The sequence below is a fragment of the Panthera uncia genome, chromosome C2, assembly GCF_023721935.1.
Source record: "Panthera uncia isolate 11264 chromosome C2, Puncia_PCG_1.0, whole genome shotgun sequence".
In the NCBI taxonomy this organism is placed as follows: domain Eukaryota; kingdom Metazoa; phylum Chordata; class Mammalia; order Carnivora; family Felidae; genus Panthera; species Panthera uncia.
Genome location: NC_064810.1, coordinates 112,381,694 through 112,401,944, shown reverse-complemented (window position 1 = coordinate 112,401,944; position 20,251 = coordinate 112,381,694). Strand labels below are relative to the sequence as shown.

The 20,251-nt window shown below is 37.5% G+C and overlaps 1 protein-coding gene across 1 annotated transcript in view; it reads right to left on the bottom strand.

The window, feature by feature from the left end:
- Positions 1–17,206, bottom strand: part of LOC125921957 (ceruloplasmin-like) — a 29,772-nt gene extending 12,566 nt beyond the window's left edge. The window contains exons 1-13 of the mRNA XM_049629742.1: positions 17,044–17,206; positions 15,678–15,928; positions 14,025–14,237; positions 13,355–13,525; positions 12,287–12,529; positions 9,471–9,636; positions 7,543–7,673; positions 7,045–7,185; positions 6,317–6,528; positions 4,493–4,643; positions 3,644–3,856; positions 2,322–2,529; positions 1,387–1,520 (exon numbers count right to left, since the gene is read on the bottom strand). Of these exons, the coding sequence (XP_049485699.1) occupies positions 1,387–1,520; positions 2,322–2,529; positions 3,644–3,856; positions 4,493–4,643; positions 6,317–6,528; positions 7,045–7,185; positions 7,543–7,673; positions 9,471–9,636; positions 12,287–12,529; positions 13,355–13,525; positions 14,025–14,237; positions 15,678–15,928; positions 17,044–17,198 (2,389 nt within the window). The 5' untranslated portion in view covers positions 17,199–17,206. The remainder of the gene's footprint in view (positions 1–1,386; positions 1,521–2,321; positions 2,530–3,643; positions 3,857–4,492; positions 4,644–6,316; positions 6,529–7,044; positions 7,186–7,542; positions 7,674–9,470; positions 9,637–12,286; positions 12,530–13,354; positions 13,526–14,024; positions 14,238–15,677; positions 15,929–17,043) is intronic.
- Between the last annotated feature and the right edge of the window lie 3,045 nt (positions 17,207–20,251).

Below are 20,251 nucleotides of genomic sequence, written 5' to 3'. Positions count from 1 at the left end.
CAGTTAATGCCTACAAAAACACACAATTTAGAAGTGAAATCTTTTATATTCTTTCTTGACCAACCTTATCATTGAAACCTTTTATTCTTTCCCCCTTTAGTGGAGAATTAGGAGGAGCTGGAAGGCCTTTTTATTGACCAAGGGTGATTTTTTTTCTCACAGACTGAAGATCCCTTCATTGTACTCTCTCTCCCTTCCATCCAGGTCAAGAACTGGAGGTAAAAAATTTCTTTTAAATCTTCTTTCTATTTAGAGCAGATTATATCAGTGACTAAAAATTCTGGTTTTGAGATGAACTAAGCAGTAAGAATTCTCTTCAAACTTGTGCTATAATTACTGAATCAGAGCCCTGAAGATACCTGGTGGACACTAGATGGTACCTAGGGACATCCTTTCTTTGTCCCCATGGCCATCCCACTTTCTCAAACACTATGCTTGTTTTCTCTTTTCCATAAAGTTTTTTCCTTTTTTGTATAAATAATAATGGAATCTAGAGGGTCACATTATGTTATTTATCTTGATGCACTCAGCCAGAATCCTAGTGAAAACTAACAACCTGCTATTACTAAAGATAGGAGCCCACCCAATAGCAGTAGGAACTGGATAGCATAGACCTCTTTCTTGGGGTCACAAAGAGGGAAGTTCATGAGGCCAATGAGGAGCCAAGAACAGTAATAGTTTCTATAACTGCATGTAAATCCATCTTCTCAGGGTCCCACACCAGAAAATAGCCTCCAATAGACAGTCACACAGATATCAAGACCCAAATAAAATTTGGGCATATGGAAATGCCATGTGACTTTTGGAAATACTGTGCAACATATGGAAATGTCTTTGGACATATGAAAACATCATGTGACCTCTGGAAATGCTGTGTGACTTTGGGAGATATTACATGTACATGCATTGGGATGACTTATAATTTCCTTAGCTTACCTGTCAAGGGTAGAAGAAAGGGCTGTAATTTTCCTCACTCTTGGACAGAAGATGAAACTAAATATTAACACTTCAAGTGTTTAAGTTAAACACTTAAACAAAGAGGTCCCTTCTTCACTATTGTAGGGCTTCTGGGCTTCAGTTTAGTATCAGTGAAATGATCCCTAATGCTACTTATAAGGTCTCTCTAGAATTCTTGGGTTCTCAGGGTAAGAAGTCAGGTAATCTGAAACTGACCACATTAATTTTCTATGGGTCTCTTCATTTTCTGTGAAACAGCACTTGAATCAATTTGCTTGATTAAAAAACTGCCTATCAACAAATTAAAGTTTGAATTATAGGCACTTTCCTCTGTAAAGGTGGAGGTTGACAATATCCTCACATTTGCAACAGTCTCTAGTGGCTGAAGACAAGAAGAAAAACCTGAAGACCAATCTTATGTGTCAATACCTAGTATATCCAGATGTTTTTCATCTTCACTTCTTTTTGTTTGATTCGTAAATGTGATATCATCATACTGACGGTATATGACTTTCTTGTATTTGGACCCAAGATATATTTTATCCAAATATATGTTTGTTTTGCTTTATGGAAATAGAAACAAAAACAAAAAACACACAAAGCTAGTTAATTTAACCATTAAAGTAGACAAATTCTCATGTGGAAGGACTCCTTATTGAAATAGCACAACTGATTAAAGTCTAGAGGTTACTTTATCATGGAAAGTAATTCTCCTTAAAAAAAAAAAATTACCTCTGGTAAGGCTGTTGGTTATTCACTCTGTACTTCAAAACATATTTTCAGGATGAAATTTTAGTTTTGATAAATGAATAAATAGTGTAAGTGAAAGTCAGAGAAAGAAATCAAATTTTACACACACACACACACACACACACACACACACACAAAATGAGAGTCTTCAGTTTGAGGTTCCCAAAAGAAGAGAGATTGACAGAAACAAATGAAGACAAAAAGAAAATCTGCCAAAGGTTAAATGTAGTTGAAGTTACGTTTATGACACCTCAATGTGGTGAGATTGGATGGTAACACGCCTGAGGAAGATTGGAAGCAAGAAGTGAAAAGAAAGACAGGAAGAAACAGAGCATAGAAAGAAGTAAGTGATGCAGATATTTAGGAGGACTTGAAGCCACTTATAATTGAAGGAATGACACACGGATAGTCTGTGAAGTTATTTGCAGTGGAACACATCCTAAGCACATGCATGCCTCACACATACCACGCACACACGCCTGTCACACACATGCACGCCATACGCACAAGGCACACCAGATAAACACAATGCATGCACACACACGCACATGTGTGAGACAGAAAAAGTAAGACTGGGGGACTCCAGAATGAACTCTTCCGGGTTAGGGCCATACTTCTCTCCTTGTAAATGCTGCAGTTGTTTCTCCCACTTCCTGCTGGGAGAATAATCCCACTCGGTTTCCTCAGCTGCGATATAAATGGTTTTCTCTTCCTCATACTGTGTTTGATCAGGGTTTGCCTCCGAACACTGCCTCACGTGGTATTTATGTTTCATGCCTCCTAGATAGTGCTCTGTTGTCATGCAAACCACATTAAAAGTTCCTAGAGGCAAGTAAGAAATGAGTGGGTAAAGCTCTGGGTTCAGATTTCTCTGTGAAGTCATCTATAGGATATAGACCCCCAAACGTAATACAGTAAAACAGTCCACTTATTTGTTTTCCATTAATTTCACAGATACTTATTTATCTTGATGCCAGGCATAGTTCTAAACATCAATGAACAAAACAGTTAAAAATCCTTGTCCTTAGGGTTTATTTTGCTGGGAGGGTGGTAAGCAATAAACACAGCAGGTAACTTTGATGGAGTTGGAAGCTGATAAGAGCTATGGATTAAAGAAGAAGGCAGAACAGTGTAAAGAGGAATGAGAATCCTGGGTGAGGCAGAGAGGGGCAGGGGGCAGCTCAAGAGTGAAATTAGCATTATTCTATAGGATGATCAAGGGTCGGCCCTGACACCCCTAACAACTTACTGATATGGGGTGACTTTTAAAAAATTTTGGGGGGCGCCTGGGTGGCTCAGTCGGTTGAGCGTCCGACTTCGGCTCAGGTCATGATCTCGCGGTCCGTGAGTTCGAGCCCCGCGTTGGGCTCTGTGCTGACAGCTCAGAGCCTGGAGCCTGCTTCAGATTCTGTGTCTCCCTCTCTCTGACCCTCCCCCATTCATGCTCTGTCTCTCTCTGTCTCAAAAATAAACGAAAAAAAATATTATTAAAAAAAAATTTTTTTTTGCCATCAACAATCAACCTCACTGAAGTGAAAACATTTCCCTACAGAGCAAAGGCAGAGAGAAGACAGGAACAGAAGGGAGGCCTGGGAAACAAATGCACAGAAGAGTAAGAAACGGAGAATAGAATAGAATGAAAACAAGTTCAAATTCTTCAAGGCATCTTCATTGCTTTTGAGGAGTGTGGGTTGATTTTGAGGAGTGAGGAGTCTGGCGCCCAAGAAGAGAAAACTGAGAGGGGTGAAGGCTATTTTTATGTCCTGGAAAATGATATACTACTGCTCCTATAAATTAAATGGAGCAGGGGAAAGGTTTTTTAAGCATTTTGTATACGTTCATTTTTTTCTGTACAAACAATATTCACTTCATGTAAAGACACTGTTTTTCAAAATTTGGACATGTTTCTGTCTGAAAGAGAATATCCACTACTTACCTAAGGAATTTGGTGTCATAGAAAGTGTCTGGGAAATGTGGGGAAACAGAGGGATGGTGTCATCCCTTGATCCTAAGGAAGTGAAGGTATTTCCTGAAAAATATATTCCATGTAAGTCTTTTTCTGATCCCACACTAAGAACATGCCATGAAATGTTGTCTCCTAAGCACATATCCAGTCCAGGCAGATTTCCGTACATGTATCCATTTATGGCTACAAGACATTTGTGACAAAGAAAAGAATATTTAATTTATTGTAACTTGCCATCTCTTGAAACTCAGTGAAGGACTAATCATAAAGCAGCTCATTCATGTAAGAATCTCAAGATTGAGTTAAACCCCTTCTTTTAGACTTAAGGCAACTAATGCCAAAGAGGCGATTATTTGTCCAGTGTCATTAAGCTAATATTGAGAGCAGTTAAGATCAGAGTCTACGTCTCTAGATTCTAGACCAGTCCTTTCCCCCTATACCTGCAGTTTTCAAAAACCAACCAACCAACCAACCAACCAACCAATCAACTAACTAACCAACTCAATAAACACTCCACCCACCTATACCACTAATTTGGCAGTAGAAAAATACATGAATTTTGTCTCACATCTAGTAATAGCTAAACAATATAGTGCACCAAAAAGGCATTGTTAAATATTTAGTAAATTGAATTTAACATAATCATTTTAATAGTTAATATTTTTGTGGGGAAATTAACTTTAAAAGAAACATGAAACATAGTAGCCAAAACTCTGAGGGGAAAATGTTTGTCTCTCTTAAACAATCCATAATCCTTTAGGCTCAATGAAATTAAACAACTCTTAATACATTTGTCTTATAAACTGAATGTTCCCTTACAGTGCATCTGGTTAGACTCTTGGAAGTCTGGATCCTCTTTATCCACATTTTCAGGCTCTGTAGTGAATGTTCTGATATTTTCATCTAAGAGATAGCTTTTATTTTCATCAAATACTGTGGCGAGCAGGTAAAACTCTTTGTCTTTTCCCTTCTGTGGATGAGAATAGAAAAAGGAATAGATGTGAAATATAGTCTATATACAAAGTCTAGTCAAATAGTTGATATGTACATAGGATTTCCTATATAAAGGGATTTGTATACTTCTGAAAAAATCCACTTATGGACATTTTATATAAAGGCATGAATCCCAGTGAATGGATTTATCACAGAACTAAGAAGTCAAGAATTATCTACAGCTATTTGCATTTAAAGCTTTTTCTCTGAATTTACAAGGCCCTACATCTGAACTTCATAAAATTAAACTGTGTGATCATAGATGTGTATAGTGGCTTTTCATGAGATGCTTTGTAGAAAGTAAGTAAAATATTTTCAATTCTGAAACGTCTGAATTCTTAGCATTTATGAAGAAGTTTATGAAGTTTATGAAGAAGTCTGCATTCTTAGCATTTATGAAGAAATTAAATTTGTACACATATTTATATTTTTGTATAAATAGAAAAATTATATGTACGGTAAGAATTATGAGACTTGAAACACTTTCATTATGTGGATGCCTATTAATATATAGTCTCATTTTTAAGTAAAATATACATTCAATTATACATATATTTATTTGGAGGGATTTATTAGGCTTTATTACCTTATAAATTATGAGAAGATAATACAATAAAAAATGCAGAAAAATGCAAAAAAGAAATTGGATATTAGTTCACTTTGAGTGAGGAACAAGGGAAATTCATTCTTCAAGCATTTATTGAGCACTTCCTACAATGTCAGAGAGGGGCTGTGGTTGTTCCAAAAAAATTAATAAAACCTTGTTATGATTTCAAGAAAGTTATAGTCTAGTGGGACAGAAATTCCAGTAAACATAATTGCATAGATAAGTGTTCCAACAGAAACATACACAAGGAACTATGGTAACCTGCAGAAACCACATTAGTTAGTGAATATTGTGTGAAGGGCAGGAAGAGACCTTCAGAGTTTTAAAAATGTCTCCCGTTTCAGCAGGTAAAAGAAGAGGGCAAAATCAAAGAGATGTGAATTAGACTCTCTTCCCCAGGAACTAGCAAGCTAATTTTGCAGTGGAGCCAGAATTGTGTGTGCAGGTGGCAGGGAAGGAGGCATGGATTTGGAGGGATCAACAGGGCCTCGTATGTTGACTTCTGAGGCAACAAACTATAAAATGATTTTTCGTGTGGAGACTGCTATAGCTGGATTTGGAAGGAAGGGTTGTGGAGCTAATTTGAAGCAGAATGAGAGTGGAAACAGGAGTCAGGAGGTTAATGAAATTCAGAAAGAGGAGATGGTGCCTCAAAAAAGCAGGGGTATTGGGAGTTTGGTGACTAATACTGAAGGTGAGAAAGGAGTTGTTGATGGAAGTCCTGGGCTGGGTGATGTCATTAACTAAGAGACAGAGTAGAGGAAAAAAGGCTGATTTACAGGAGAGAGGGGCAGGTAGTGGTTGTCCAGAGTGAGATAAAGAGTTAAAACAGTCAAGTGGAATTAGAGGTATCTGGAACATGGTAGGGTGGGTGTTCATTGGGCAGGGGAAGATACAGGTCTGGAGTTAAGAAAAGGATAGAATTGGGAGAATCAGCACACAGAAGAAATTGAAACTGTTGATTGCCACATTGCTTTTCCCCTGCAGTTCTGTCTCAGGCAACCTCTCACCAAGGCATATCCAGACATAGTTCCATGACTCACCTGTTTGCCGTCCTCTCCGAGACTTCCATTTCTGCACACAACAAGAGGCCCTACAAGGCCAGTGTTGATGTCTGTTGTCATATTTACTGAGGAATAGTATAACCAAGTCAGGCAGTTGGGATCCACGGAGGTAGGACCTACATCTCTTGGAACTTCCCATGTATAGACAAATGTCATGCCAGGATTTACATGTGAGGAGGGTGGAGGGATACCTAGTAAGAAATAAATATTTGTGAAATAGGACCTAACACCAGAAGGACCCTGGTCTAGACTGTGAGATCTCTGTGAGCAAAGACTGTATCTTGCTCACCTCATAGCACCTTGGGTGGCAGTTGAAAGGTGTTAGGGATGGATTACTGCCATAATAAGGACACAGAGCTGTTATGATGTGAAAAGTGGGCTCATAATGATTTTAGGAAAATTTTTCTTTTCTTTTTGTCTTATTTTTCAAATTTACTTGAGAGAGAGTGCATGTGCACACGCACTTGTGTGAGTGAGCAGAGGGGCAGAGAGAGAGAGAGAGAGAGAGAGAGAGAGAGAGAGAATCCCAAGCAGGCTCCATGCTCAGTGCAGAGCCTGCTGCGGGGCTCAATCTCATGACCCTAGCAGAAATCAAAAGTTTGAGGCTCAACCAACTGAGGCACCCAGGTGCCCAGGAGGAGTTTTATTTTCCAAATGACATTCTACTGCAGTATGGCTTGCTTGGACCTCCCTTGAGCTATACTTACCTCCTCCAGGTGTTTCGTAGAATGAGCCCTCGTTGCTCTTGTTGTAACGTAGTCCATGAGGATGAATGCTGAGTGGCAGGGAAGCATTGTTATAAAATGTGATCTTGATGGTCTGTCCCACTTCTGCCTTAATGACAGGGCCTAGAAACCAACAGAATTAGTAGTTGTTCTCGGTTTTCACAAACACAATTGTCAGGTATGTTACTTGAGTAAGTTTCTTTTAGGAACAAATTAAAGAGATGATGTCATGAACCAGAAACGCTTCCAACTTCAAGAGCTCTAGATGATGCAGGGTGTTTTTTAGAAAGTCACTTTGGATCATATGACTATATTAATCTTATTGGATGTATAGAAATAAAAGACTATAGTTTAGAATTGGTGAATCAGAATGTATTGTTTTCATAAGGTTATAAGATGACAGCTAAAATTTCTATTTTGATTGCACAGAATATGTACAAACAGTGTTTATAACTCTGCAAACTATGAATAGAATTTTACCAAGGATTCCAAGGTGCTTTTCTCTTGCCTTCTGTGTTCGGAAGGAAGCATCTGTGTATTCACGGTAAACTATTTTTTTGTAAGATCCTCCAATTCTGGTTGGGCTTTTTTCAAAATATACCTGGGATTCACTGTGCAGAGAAAATAGATACACAAAGAACTTTCAAATTAACAGTGATCATGTGAAAAGAAAGTAAGAATCTACATATATCTGGTTTAAAGTACTTGCAATTTATTTATAAAAGCAACACATGTTAATTTTAGAAAATTTGAAAAATGAGAAGAAATACGATGAAAATTTTAAAAATCTTCATAATCCCATTATCTACATATAATCACTGTCAACATTTTCCATGGATTTCTTTTCAGCCTTTTATCTATGCATGGGTATTTTTGTCTACCTGGTAGTTCACACTTTCTACTGGAATAAAAGACATTCTTTTTCAGTCAGGTAGTAACAAACACTACTTTTTAAACAACTATGTGCAGAGATGCTAGAATATTAAGATGAGAGATGTCATTCTTATTTTTAAACGTTATTATGATAAAATTAAGTTGGGTCCCCTGAGAAAAAGTATTCCCTAGCAGTGAAGTAGTGACTTGTCATACTAAGACATCAGAGAATTTCATAGCCAGGACAATCAAGCAAGCTGAAAAAAGAAAAAAAGAAAGAAAGAAAGAAAGAAATCTACTAATTCATACCTATTTTAGTTAATATACAATGAGAGTTGGACCTAACTCTGAATCTAATTTTTTCTCTAAGCCCAGATATCTTTCTAACAATTAATATAAAATTTCCATTACACGGATTGAGTAATTTGTTGATGAGCATTTAAGATGTAACAAAAAATATTCACTTGATATAACATTCTTAGTTTTCTCAAATTTTCTGTAAGCAAGTTGGAGAAAAATAAATATAATGGGAAATATTTCTTGGTGGTTTTAGAACTTGATATTTTCTGACATATAACTCATTTAACAGACCAGAAGGGTTAAAACTCCTATAATCTTTGGGGTGCCTAGGTGGTTCAGTTGGTTGAGCATCCAACTTCAGCTCAGGTCATGATCTCATGGTTCATGAGTTTGAGCCCCACATCAGGTTCTGTGCTGACAGCTCAGAGCCTGGAATCTGCTTCAGATTCTGTGTCTCCCTCTTTCTCTGCCCCACTCCTGCTCATGTTCTGTCACTCTGTCTCTCAAAAATGAGTAAACATTAAAAAATTTTTTTTAAATAAATAAAACTCCTGTAATCTTTGAATTGGTAAATATAAAAGTCAGAAAGACTTTTTGTGTACTTTTAAATGCTGATGCCACAGTAATGTATTTTGGTCTTAGTTTGGGTCATTAAAAAAGCAACTGGTAATATAGTCTTAGGTGTTATTAAATAAAAAATATTTATAAAATGTGACTTAAGAATGTCACAGGAAAGAATTTTTAAAAAATAATTTAAAAAAGAATTTCATTTCTTCTTTTAATTAAGAAATTAAATTCTTAATTTTAAAAGAATTAAAAAAAATAATTTCACAGGAAATTATTTAATTATGCCTTTAGACCTTAGCAAGAAAGTATAAATTATACATGGCAACTTTTTGAATCTTTGTAAAATTGTTATTGATGACATTATCCACTATGTCTCATAATTATACATAATAAATCTATTTTAAAATTTAGTGCTAAGAAAAAACAATGAGCAAGTATGTTTTACTTTGCACTGGCTGTCAAGGCACAGGTAAAATAGAGAACTATTTTGTGTAGTAGTGATCCTTCGACTCAATATTTTCTAATTACCCATATAATTATTTGTCTACTTTTATTTTATCAGTACCTTTTTATTATAAGTTACTTAAATCCTTTTTAAGAGTAGCTGGTTATGAAAAAGTTCAATTATCTTTATTTAATCATAAATATTTTAATCCCTGAATGATTACCTTCCGGCAGCTGTTAAATTTTTTTTAGTGAAGAGATTTATACCAGATGGAGCATAGTTCCAAACAATTTCTTCAGCAGCAATATAGTAACGTATAATACGTGTCCCAGTAACATCTATTGAAGGTTTGTGGCAATTCGTTACATTGAAAAAGGCCTGCATGCTATCTGAAAAACAGTAAACCCAAGTAGAGAATGTTATTAAAACATTTTTCTTATTCCATATATATTTTGTATTTTAGTCAATAATATTGCAACGTCTCCTTTTTTGAGAAACTCAAAGCATTTTACTTCCAGACTCTGTGTAAAAACCTAAAATGTATGAAGCAAGTACAAAAAGCAGGATACCAAGATAATGTTAGAGGAACATATATTACCAAAGAATAATAACCACCATTGGACCAAACCCTAGAAGAAGATGGCACCTGTGTACCAGGAAGAATTTGAGAGTCTATTTGGCCAAAAACATCTTTCCTCATGGGTATAAAATTACTACCATCAGTCACGAATGAATTAGTTGATTTATTAGATTAACTAGTTGGCAGACAGAAAGAAAATCAAGGCAGGAACATTTCCATGAAGGCATCAGTCTTATGCTTTGATTTCAGAGCACTGTCAGTGGCAGTGTAAATTAGGGTAACTTTTTGGAAGGCAATCCGACAGAATTTGTTGAAATTAAACACCTTCCAGTATATAATTTCACTTATTGGTAGTCAACTAAGAAAAATATTTGCATATACATAAAAAGATACAAATAAAAAATATGTAAATTATAAAATTGGTGATAAGCCAAAAAAGTGGAAGCAATTCAAATGCCAATCAGTAGGTAAATGGTTAAACAATTCAGGATACATTCCCAGTATGGAAAACTATACAACAATTTAAAAGAACAAGTTAGATGTATGGGGAACGCCATAGAAAAAATTTCAAGAAATGTCATAGAAAAGATTGCAAATAGTAGAAAATTATATGCAATATGAACTATTTATGTCAAACAAAACACAAAATATAGCTATGTATTTTTGTTTCTACATGTTCACATACATTATGTGAAAATGCATAGGAAACAGGTTTCCAAGTATTCGTACCCAGGGTGTAATGTCTGGGAGGGACAAGGATGGTGATGGGAGGGTTGGACTAACGGTGTGTTCTTAGACGCTCTAAAGACAAAAAACACAACATTTGATTTATTTGCTAATTTTTGTGGTCTAAACACTCCCACTGTGGGCAGTCTGAAGTTACCAAGAGTTTACCATTTGGCTGACTTAACTCTCAGCCCTCTTGAGCTAGCACAAGCTGGCCCACATACATCACATTAGACTTTCACTCTTTCTGCCTGCTGTCTCCCACCTAATCCTTGCCCCACCTCTTTCCTTCCCCTTTCTGTCCTTCCTTTCTTTCCAGCAAAAGTCTACCCATGTATCCTGTAATTACTAACAACATAAAGTAAAATTTTAAATAAATTTTAAACACTTTTAAAAGAGTGGAGGTAAATTTTTAAAACCACAAACAATTCTAGGACTCAGAAAGAGATTGATTAAACACACGAAAAGCTATAGAGTCAATGAAATCAGACAAGGAACTCTAAGAAATTTCTTCAATTGTGCTTAGGGCCAACCCTATTTTTTCAGCAGAGTTGAGGGCCAGACCTGACTTGAAGACACTGTCTGCAAAGTAAATAACTAGGAAGAGTGGGGCTGAGTGTACATTTTCACCTGAAAATGATATTCCTTTCTAAGTGAGAAACTTTTTTTTAAATTTCTTTAAACTTTCATTTATTTTTGAGAAACAGAGAGATAGAGTGTGAGCCAGGGAGGGGCATCGAGAGTGAGAGATACAGAATCTGAAGCAGCCTCCAGGCTCCGAGCTGTCAGCAGAGCCAGAGCCCGATGTGGGGCTCAAACTCACGAACTGTGAGATCATGACCTGAGCTGAGATCAGATGCTCAAACAACTGAGCCACCCAGGTGCTCCTCTAAGTAAGAAACTTCTAATCATTAAAGTCGATCCTTGAGTTATGGGAACTTCATGGGGTTCTCTTTCCCATAGCCCTAGGAAGGCCACAGCATATAACAAATCCTGATAAATACTTGCTGTATACTTCTTTAAGTAATTAGTTGAAGCATGATGCTAACCAAAGGATGAGACTTAGAAAAAGATGGGTTTTGATCAGAGAAGTAAACCCCATTTTTGTACAAAAAAAGAAAAGTGAAATTCTTCAGTTCTAATAACAACGATGTTTTTTGATTGAAAGGTAAAACAAAACATTTGCAAGATTATGTGTACAGTTTGATCCTATTTAAGAATAGAAAAGATTAATAACATCATAACTGGCCATCGTGTTATTCAATGGAGACTGTGAATGAAGAGGTAAATAAATGAAAATACGTAGGTTTCCTGAGTTCTGGGTTAGAATCATTTGATCCTACATAATTCCTGGCAATTCTTCTTATAGGGTTTTGTGCAAGTGTTTTAACTTCTTGAAACTTGTTTTCTCAACTAAAAAACAAACAGACAAATGGTAATATGTGCTATGACATTCAGGCTTTTCATAAGGCTCACCAACGAATAAATACAAAACTTTTTTTTTTTGTAAAAACAAAACAAAACATCCTAGTATATCTAAAAGGGTTCCTTTTTATGGAGTTAAGTGTCAGACACCTGGGTTCCAGTTCTAATCCCTTTACCGACTTTCCAAAAGGCAATGCCATCACCTCCCTAGAAATCAGTTTCTCCATTTGGAAGATAAGGCATTCGTGGTGGGTTGTAATCTTGAAAGTTCTCTGAACCTATATTACATAAAGGTAATAAATCCCTACCATATATCTGGCATCCCAGCTTCCATACTCCAGGGCCCTTGGCCACCATGAAGGCATCTTCCAGTGAGGCAGGGAAGACGGTGATGGTGTCCTTCCTGTGATTCCGAGATATCAGAGTTTGTCCGTGCAGATAGAGGGGGTGTGTGTCCAGCACACCACCCATGCCAACAATATACCACTTGACCCTGTCCTCTGAGCACATGGTGAGATTGGGCAGATTTCCATACATGTATCCGTTTATTGCTGAAAACCAACATATACTTTATTTTACTTTATCTATTTTTAAGTAAACTCTACTCCCAATTCAGGGCTCAAACTCACGACCCCGATTATCAAGAGTCACGTGCTCTACCAACTAAGCCAAGAAAACAAACGTGCCTTGATCTATCACACGTGGTAGATCAGGACCACATGCTGTACATTCTGCGCATTTCCTCATATTACACAAAGCTCACCATGTCAGCATTCTTCTCACGCATAATCTACCAGAGGATTTGATTTATGTTTCACACACAAAGAGGCTATCAATATCTATATATCTATATATATCTATATAATCAGAAGTGTTAGAAGCACAGAGATTAGAGGAAAGAGGAGGAAGGTAAGCTGGAAGGCAGAGAGTAGAGCTGAGGAGAAAAGAATAGAAAGAAGCTAAGTCCCAGAAGGAAGAGAACAAGGATAGAGGTGACTGTGATAACGAGAGCATCTTTTTTGAAAAATCCTGTGTAGAAACACATTTTCGTAAAATATCTGGTCAGTTATGTTTTTGTTCTTCCATAATATTTTATTACCTTAAAATTACATCCTTCCTATGTATTTCCCATGCACTTTTGATCAATATCAGACTATAGAAAACATATGCACCTACCTAACTTTATGTGCTACGACACTTTGCAAACCAGCAGGACTTACTAGATGACTCTTGCATATCAACCAGTGTGCCCTGGGCGAAAAACTGGAAAATGTAGACTCAACCACACAAACTTGAACAAAAGGAAATCACTAAATAGAACCACAGAAGTTAGAATTACAGGATATTATGAATAAGGAAGTTTTCTTTAATCTTACAGTGCATCTGATTGCTCTCCTGGAAGCCAGGATCACTAGTATTTACTTTGCCGGATTCAGTATACTTCTTAATGTTTTCATCGATATACCAGCTACTGTTTTCATTAGTTATAGATAACATCAAAACATAAGACCTGTCGATATTTTTTTCGGTGTCTCCATCCAGTGTGCCTGAAACATAAAGAACAACAAAACTTGCTTTTTGCAATAATTATTTTTGCTGCAAGATAAACTGGTGATTCTAACTGATTCAACTTAAAATATAAAAGTAAAATCTTGCACATCTACAGACAGAACCGTAAGGAGCAAAGCATGCAAGGAATAGGCAGACAACTTCTCATCTTCCTACTTTCTTGCACTCTGCTGATTCAACATATTTCTGTAGGAGAAAGGGGTCATTTTGTGAAAAGGTGGCACCAAGAGAAGTTTACCGGGTTTGACTACCATCTAGTGACCAACTTGCGTCACTGAACTTGAACTGAGGCCTCGGACTCACCATCGCCATCTAGTGCTCAGAGTCTGAGAGGGCAACTTTACTTTCTCGACTGGAGAATCAAGGTCAAAGCAGGAAAAGGGAGCTCATTTGATAGAAAAATTCCACTAGGAGAACGAGGGAGAGCCCGCTTATTCTGGTTCTATTGCTACAATGAGATTTGAAAAAATATGTTACCTCTTTTACAAGTCAGAATTGGTCCAATAAGACCGGAAGCCACATCTTTTGGAGTGTCTACATGGGAGTGGTAAATCCGTGTCACACAGTTACTGTCATTGGGGCCAGGCCCCTGTTTTTCTTCTACATACCACTTGTAAGTATATTGTGCCCCTGGCTCCAGGCGATCATCTTCCTTTTGCCATCCTGTAGTATTATCAGGATAGAGAGCACCTAGAAAACATAATCTGCACTGTGGTCACAATAACTACTGGGCAGCACTGTTTTGAATGTGACTCATGCTTCTCTGTTAAGCCATAAATGTATGTTAATTTGCATTTTTAGAATCAAGTGAGCATTTCTCCCCTCCTCTTTCCTGCTTCCTGTCTCTTCTTCTTTAACTGGCATCCACCTGAATGTCCGGCTTGTCCAGTTTCTAGACTAAAGTGGAATGAGGCAAGCAGCATAATTGCATACCATTATCACCATTATTATGAATTCCAGAAATATTTACTGTGCATCTACTATATGCCTAGACCTTTGATACAGAAGTCTGGGCTCCTGAGTTGCCTTCCCTATTCTCTTCACTGCAAATTAGACTTGGGACCCCAGGCATCGAGAGGCATCCATGTGTCCTCCAAGCAGTCCACTAGAGTGCAAAAGTGGCCCTTTGCATAGCTTACGTTACCCTGAGCTATCACCCCAGTTCTGAATCTGGAGGCTTTCTCTTCTTTCTTTCTTCTTTTCCTAGAATTTTGCCTCAGATCTTTCTCTCTTGAGGCTGGAGCCCTCATAACTATGAATAAAATTCCTCCATTCAATAGAAGATTTGGAAGCATGGTCAACCGCTCACACATTTACCCATCTTTCAAGACCCTCCTTTCTCCACGCTGAACACAAAAACCTTCTTTGTTGGCTTTTTCTTCCCTTCCTTTTTCCAGCACCATTAGGCAACTGTGAGTGTTGATGTTTGGGAGACAAGATACTGTCTGGAAAAAAATCATTGCTCTTGATGCTGATGTTTTCAAGAGGCTAATCCTCATCCATGAGGAAGTGAAGTGAGGTGGGGGTAGAATAGTATTTCTGCTAACCTAACATTTTCTCATGAGTGTCTCCTACCCAAAAAAAAAAAAAAAAAAAAAAATTGAACATGACCCATGCTTTCTCCATTAAGCCATGAATATAGTTAGTTTGTGTTATTATTACTAGTGAAAAGTAAAAAGTATGTTTTCTTTCCCAGGAATTGCAGAAGAGTAGTCACTTATTCAAGATGAGAAAATGAAAAAGGATTGTCTTGGATATAAACATCAGGGGCCCCTGGGTGGCTCAGTCAGTTAAGCGTCCGACTTCAGCTCAGGTCATGATCTCACGGTTCGTGAGTTCGAGCCCTGCATCAGGCTGTGTGCTGACAGCTGAGAACCTGGAGCCTGTTTGGATTCTGTGTCTCCCTCTCCGTCTGCCCCTCCCCAACTGTTCCTCCCCAACTTGTGCTCTGTTTCTCTCTCAAAAAATGAATAAACATTAAAAAAAATTTTTTTAAAGACATCAAAAGTAAGAGTCTGCATTCATCCCAAATGACTACTAGTTGATAATTACCCTGCTTTCCCTGATGTGATGGGCTCATACTTTCCATAAACAACAACTCAGAAATATAAGGTAAGAGAATCTACTTACCTTCATTTTCTTTAGTGTAGCTGAGTCCATGAGGATGGAAACTATAGATTCTTGAAGCAAAATTTTTTACATGTACATAAATGAAGTCTCCAGTCTCTGCCTTAATTATTGGACCTAAAAATCCCAACCAGGATGGTTTTTCAATGATCGTTTGAAATGTGTCATTAGTATACTGAAAATACAAAGCCTTTTTATAAACAGATCCTATCCTGTTTGGGCCTCGTTGTAGATATACATAGGACTGAAACTCTCTGTAAAAAATAAAGAAACAAAAAGCAAGAACTTTAACATATTTTGACAGGAAAGAAAAAATGTTAAATCAACTCAAACTAGAAGTAAGAAGATTTGCAGTCTGATTTTGATAGACAAAATTCAAGACACTAGAGAAAATGCTAAGGGAGTTTAAAAAAAAAAAAAGGTACTGTAGGCAAGGAGAACGTTTGGAGTATGTGATGAAGAGATCAAATACAAATACAAATATACATGGCATTTTGGTTTGCAGGACTTAACAAATTTTTTGTACTAAGCCACAAGAAGGTTTCTAACCTCACTTGAAGGGTAATTTAGATCTCGAGCATTAGATCAATTCTTATGACTTAGAATTATTTACATGTTTAAATGGATTTGTATATTTGTTGGTAGACTTAGGGTCATTTTGCCAGCAAACATGGTAAATCAGAATCCCGTCCATAACCTCTAGATTTCTTCCTCCCAATTATTTGAAAAGAGAAATCAAGAAGACAGCTGCAATTTTTACAATCTCCATCACACCCTCCATATCAGAAGAAAAAATGTTGTTTCATATCTTGAGCACCACACAAAGTTGATGATAATCACAGAATTAGAGATGATCCCTGAAATAATGTTCCATGATGGCAAGAGTGGTGACAATTCTAAAAGGAATAATTTCGGAGTGCCTGGGTGGCTCAGTCAGTTGAGCGTCTGACTTCGGCTCAGGTCATGATCTCACGGCTTGTGGGTTTGGCCTCGTGTTGGGCACTGTGCTGACAGCTCAGAGTCTGGAGCCTGCTTCAGATTCTGTGTCTCCCTCTCTCTCTGCCCCTCCCCTGCTCATGCTCTGTCTCTCTCTGTCTCTCAAAAATAAGTAAAGGTTAAAAAAAAATTTTAAAGGAATGATTTCTGATTTCTATCAATATCTGTCTTCCGTGCCATGCTTAGCTAAATAAATACATAAATAAATGCAAAAACAGAAAACAAACAAAGGAACAAAAGGAAGTGGTTCAAATAACAAATGTGCCCTTAAAGGGTCAATCATGGGAAATTTTTCATCAGCATTTTATCAGTGAATAACAATTATCAACTTTTGTTTCTGATAGCAACTTTTCCCTGCAAAGGTATTACTTACTGATCTTCTGAAAAAGGCTTCCCATTGAGCATATTTTTACCAGTAGGAGCATAGTTCCAAGTGGTTTCTTTGATGCCTATGCTGTAGTGCCTATCTTTTGCCCAACCTGGAGAACTAACAAAAAACAGAAACATTAATGGTAAAAGGGCCTTCATTTTCAAGCCCTAAGCCTGGAGAGGCTAAATGAGTGATGCCTGCCTTTCTTTTATAATCCAGGCTTTCTTCCTTTATTTGTATCCATTTACATAAATCAGGGTTGCATAAGAGTCCATCATGTGTTTCATCTACACATACGTCATTTTGGTTCTAAATGCATTTAGTTTTCATTAGTCAGGCTGGGTGAAATGTTGCACAACCAATAGAGAACACTGATTCTTCGCCAGTATTAGAGCTTGCTTGAATTACTGGGTACATAGGCTACCCAGATCATCTATCATCCCGGGACAATTATTATCTATTCCTAAATTACTGGAATTGTCTGCAGTTTACTCTCCAGCCTCCACTTTCCCACTGTTCCAGTCCATCTATGTACCATTCCCCGATTCTTCATTATATGTTAATTTTAATAATTTGTTCCTCTAGATGCTAATTTAAATTCCTTGTCATTTAATACTTTACATCATTCTCAAATTTCTTGAGATCGAAGACTATCCATAATCTAGCTCCCAATCTGATATTCCAAGTTCGTCTCCATAATTCGACTTCAGTATCCCTTCTCTCTGGTAAGTTGACTGAGTAGGGACACAGAGCAGGGTGCGGAGGAATACCTGAGCACCGCGATCAGACAGCTCTGAGTTTGCATTTTACTTAACTCTGCCACTTACCCGCTGTGTAACCTGTGTGTAATTGTGGAGCTCAATTTCTTCACTTATCAAATGATAGTAACAATTACTTTCCCAATTAGGAAGTTGTGAAAATTAGATAAAACAGCACACATTATAGAGGACCTTGGGGACACATGAGGAGCCTGGTACACAGTCAGACTTTAGCAAATGTTATTTACCTTCTTCCTCCCCATTGTTAGAGTGGGCTTTCTGAATTCATCTGATAATATGCACACCCATTCCCCAGCCTGGTATTTCCTCCCTCCCCTTTTCCCTTCCTTGTCTTATCCAAATTTTTCCCATTTTTCAAGCCTCCTGAGATTTTACCTCCTCAGTGAAGACTGCCATGATTATTTCAGCCTATAGACACCTCTCTCTTTCTGAATTCACCAGCTACAGTGTCCAGGCCTGGTAGTTAACCACACAGTTTTGTACTGTTGTTTAAATTTTCATGGACTTTCTTTACTCCCAACAGATTGTAAATTGTACATATTTCTTCTTTTTATTCTGTATATCCTCTAGGAATGTCAAGGAATAAATGCTAAATTTTTTTTGGAACAAATAAATAGAGTGCCTTTGCCACAGTTACAGTAAGTAAGGAAAGGAACAGGAGCCTTTGCCATTGATTTATGTGTCATCATATATTGGGATATCTGTTACTATTAGACCTTGTTTGAGACTTTCCATTTAGAAAGCCACAATGCCTTTCAACAGTTAGAGTGGTATTCTGACTTAGGTTTAGAAACGCACACTTAGGAATATTAAGGCATTGCAATCATATAACATGTATTATTTTGCAGCTTGCTCTCATTTCTCAACTACATATTTGAGACACCTTTACATATCACTGCCTAGAAGTCTACTTCTTTCATTTTAAGTGCAACATGTTTTTATCATGAATGTAATTTCTTTATTTTTTAAAACATACAAGATCAAAGTATATTTTTCCTGGGTGTGCAGACTGATGTCTATACTAACTTAAGAAAGTGCCAAAAAAAAGGGGGGGGTACATATCAAACACACATACAGCACTGAGAAGAGATAGGATTATTATATTTATTTCTTACAAGGAGAATGCATTTCTATATTACTTGATTCTAAAAATCAAAGGATTTGCATTTTTTCTTTCTTGCATTAAAAAATAATGAGGCTATAGGGGCACCTGGGTGGCTCAGTCAGTTAAGCGTCCAACTTCAACTCAGGTCATGATCTCATGGTTCATGAGTTTGAGCCCTACATCAGGCTCTGTGCTGACAGCTCAGAGCCTGGAGCCTGCTTTAGATTCTGTATCTCCCTCTCTCTCTACCCCTCCCCCACTCATGCTCTGTCTTTCTCTCTCAAAAACAAATAAACATTAAAAAAAATTTTTTTAAAGAGGTTATCAATCTTCCTCATAAGCAACAGTTGCTAAATTCTACCAAAATCAAAACTTCTATGTTGTTGTATCACAAAACTTATTCACATTTGTGAATTCTTAGGTGATTTTTAAAAGGAAGTTGGGCTGGGACGCTTGGGCGGCTCAGTTGGTTAAGTACCTAACTTTGGCCCATGTCATGATCTCATGGCTCATCGGTTTGGGGCCCCATGTCAGGCTCTGTGCTAACAGCTCAAAGCCTGGAGCCTGCTTCAGATTCTGTGTCTCCCTCTCTCTCTGCCCCTGCCCTGCCTGAGCTCTGTCTCTCTCTTTCTCTTTCTCAAAAATAAATAAACAAACATTAAAAGGAAGTTGGGTAAACAGTCCACTGCTTTGGTAGGTTTTAAGGTCACCAGAAGACATTGGAAGGAATTCAGAAAAGCTGGGCCTGGTGGGACCTCGGTGTGTGGAGAAACTGCCCATAGAAAAATCAAGAGGAAAGGATTCACAAGTGGCACCCTTTGGGAAACAGTTGAAAGGGTTGAAGAGAAGATCCAGACATGGGTCAGACATGTGGGTCTTATGAGAGAGAGGAGTTTAAGATGGGCTCTATGGTTTCAAGGAGGAAATCCATGGGTTGGAATAGTTGGTTCACATATTTAGCTCTGGATATGGAAGAACCTTAGGACCTTCCCTGTGGTCTAGACCAGTAGCTGTGGAAGAATCTACCCATCACGCAGGGGCGGCAAGATCCCTTAAATGGCTTTTCTAATGTCTCTTTATCCTGAAATTCTGTGACTTCTTTCCTCATCCTCCCAGAAACATTAATTTTATTCTGGAAGGTGGATAATAGAAGACCCATTCAGCTGACTGTTTTTTTGTTTTTTTGTTTTTAACTCAGTAAGTACCCTAAGAAATGAAAAGTCTAGTGTATTCAAATCAAATAAATCTATCTCCAGTTCCCAACTCCACCATTTATTAGCTGCGTGATTTGGAATGAGTTGCATAATCATTCTGAACCCAAGTCCCC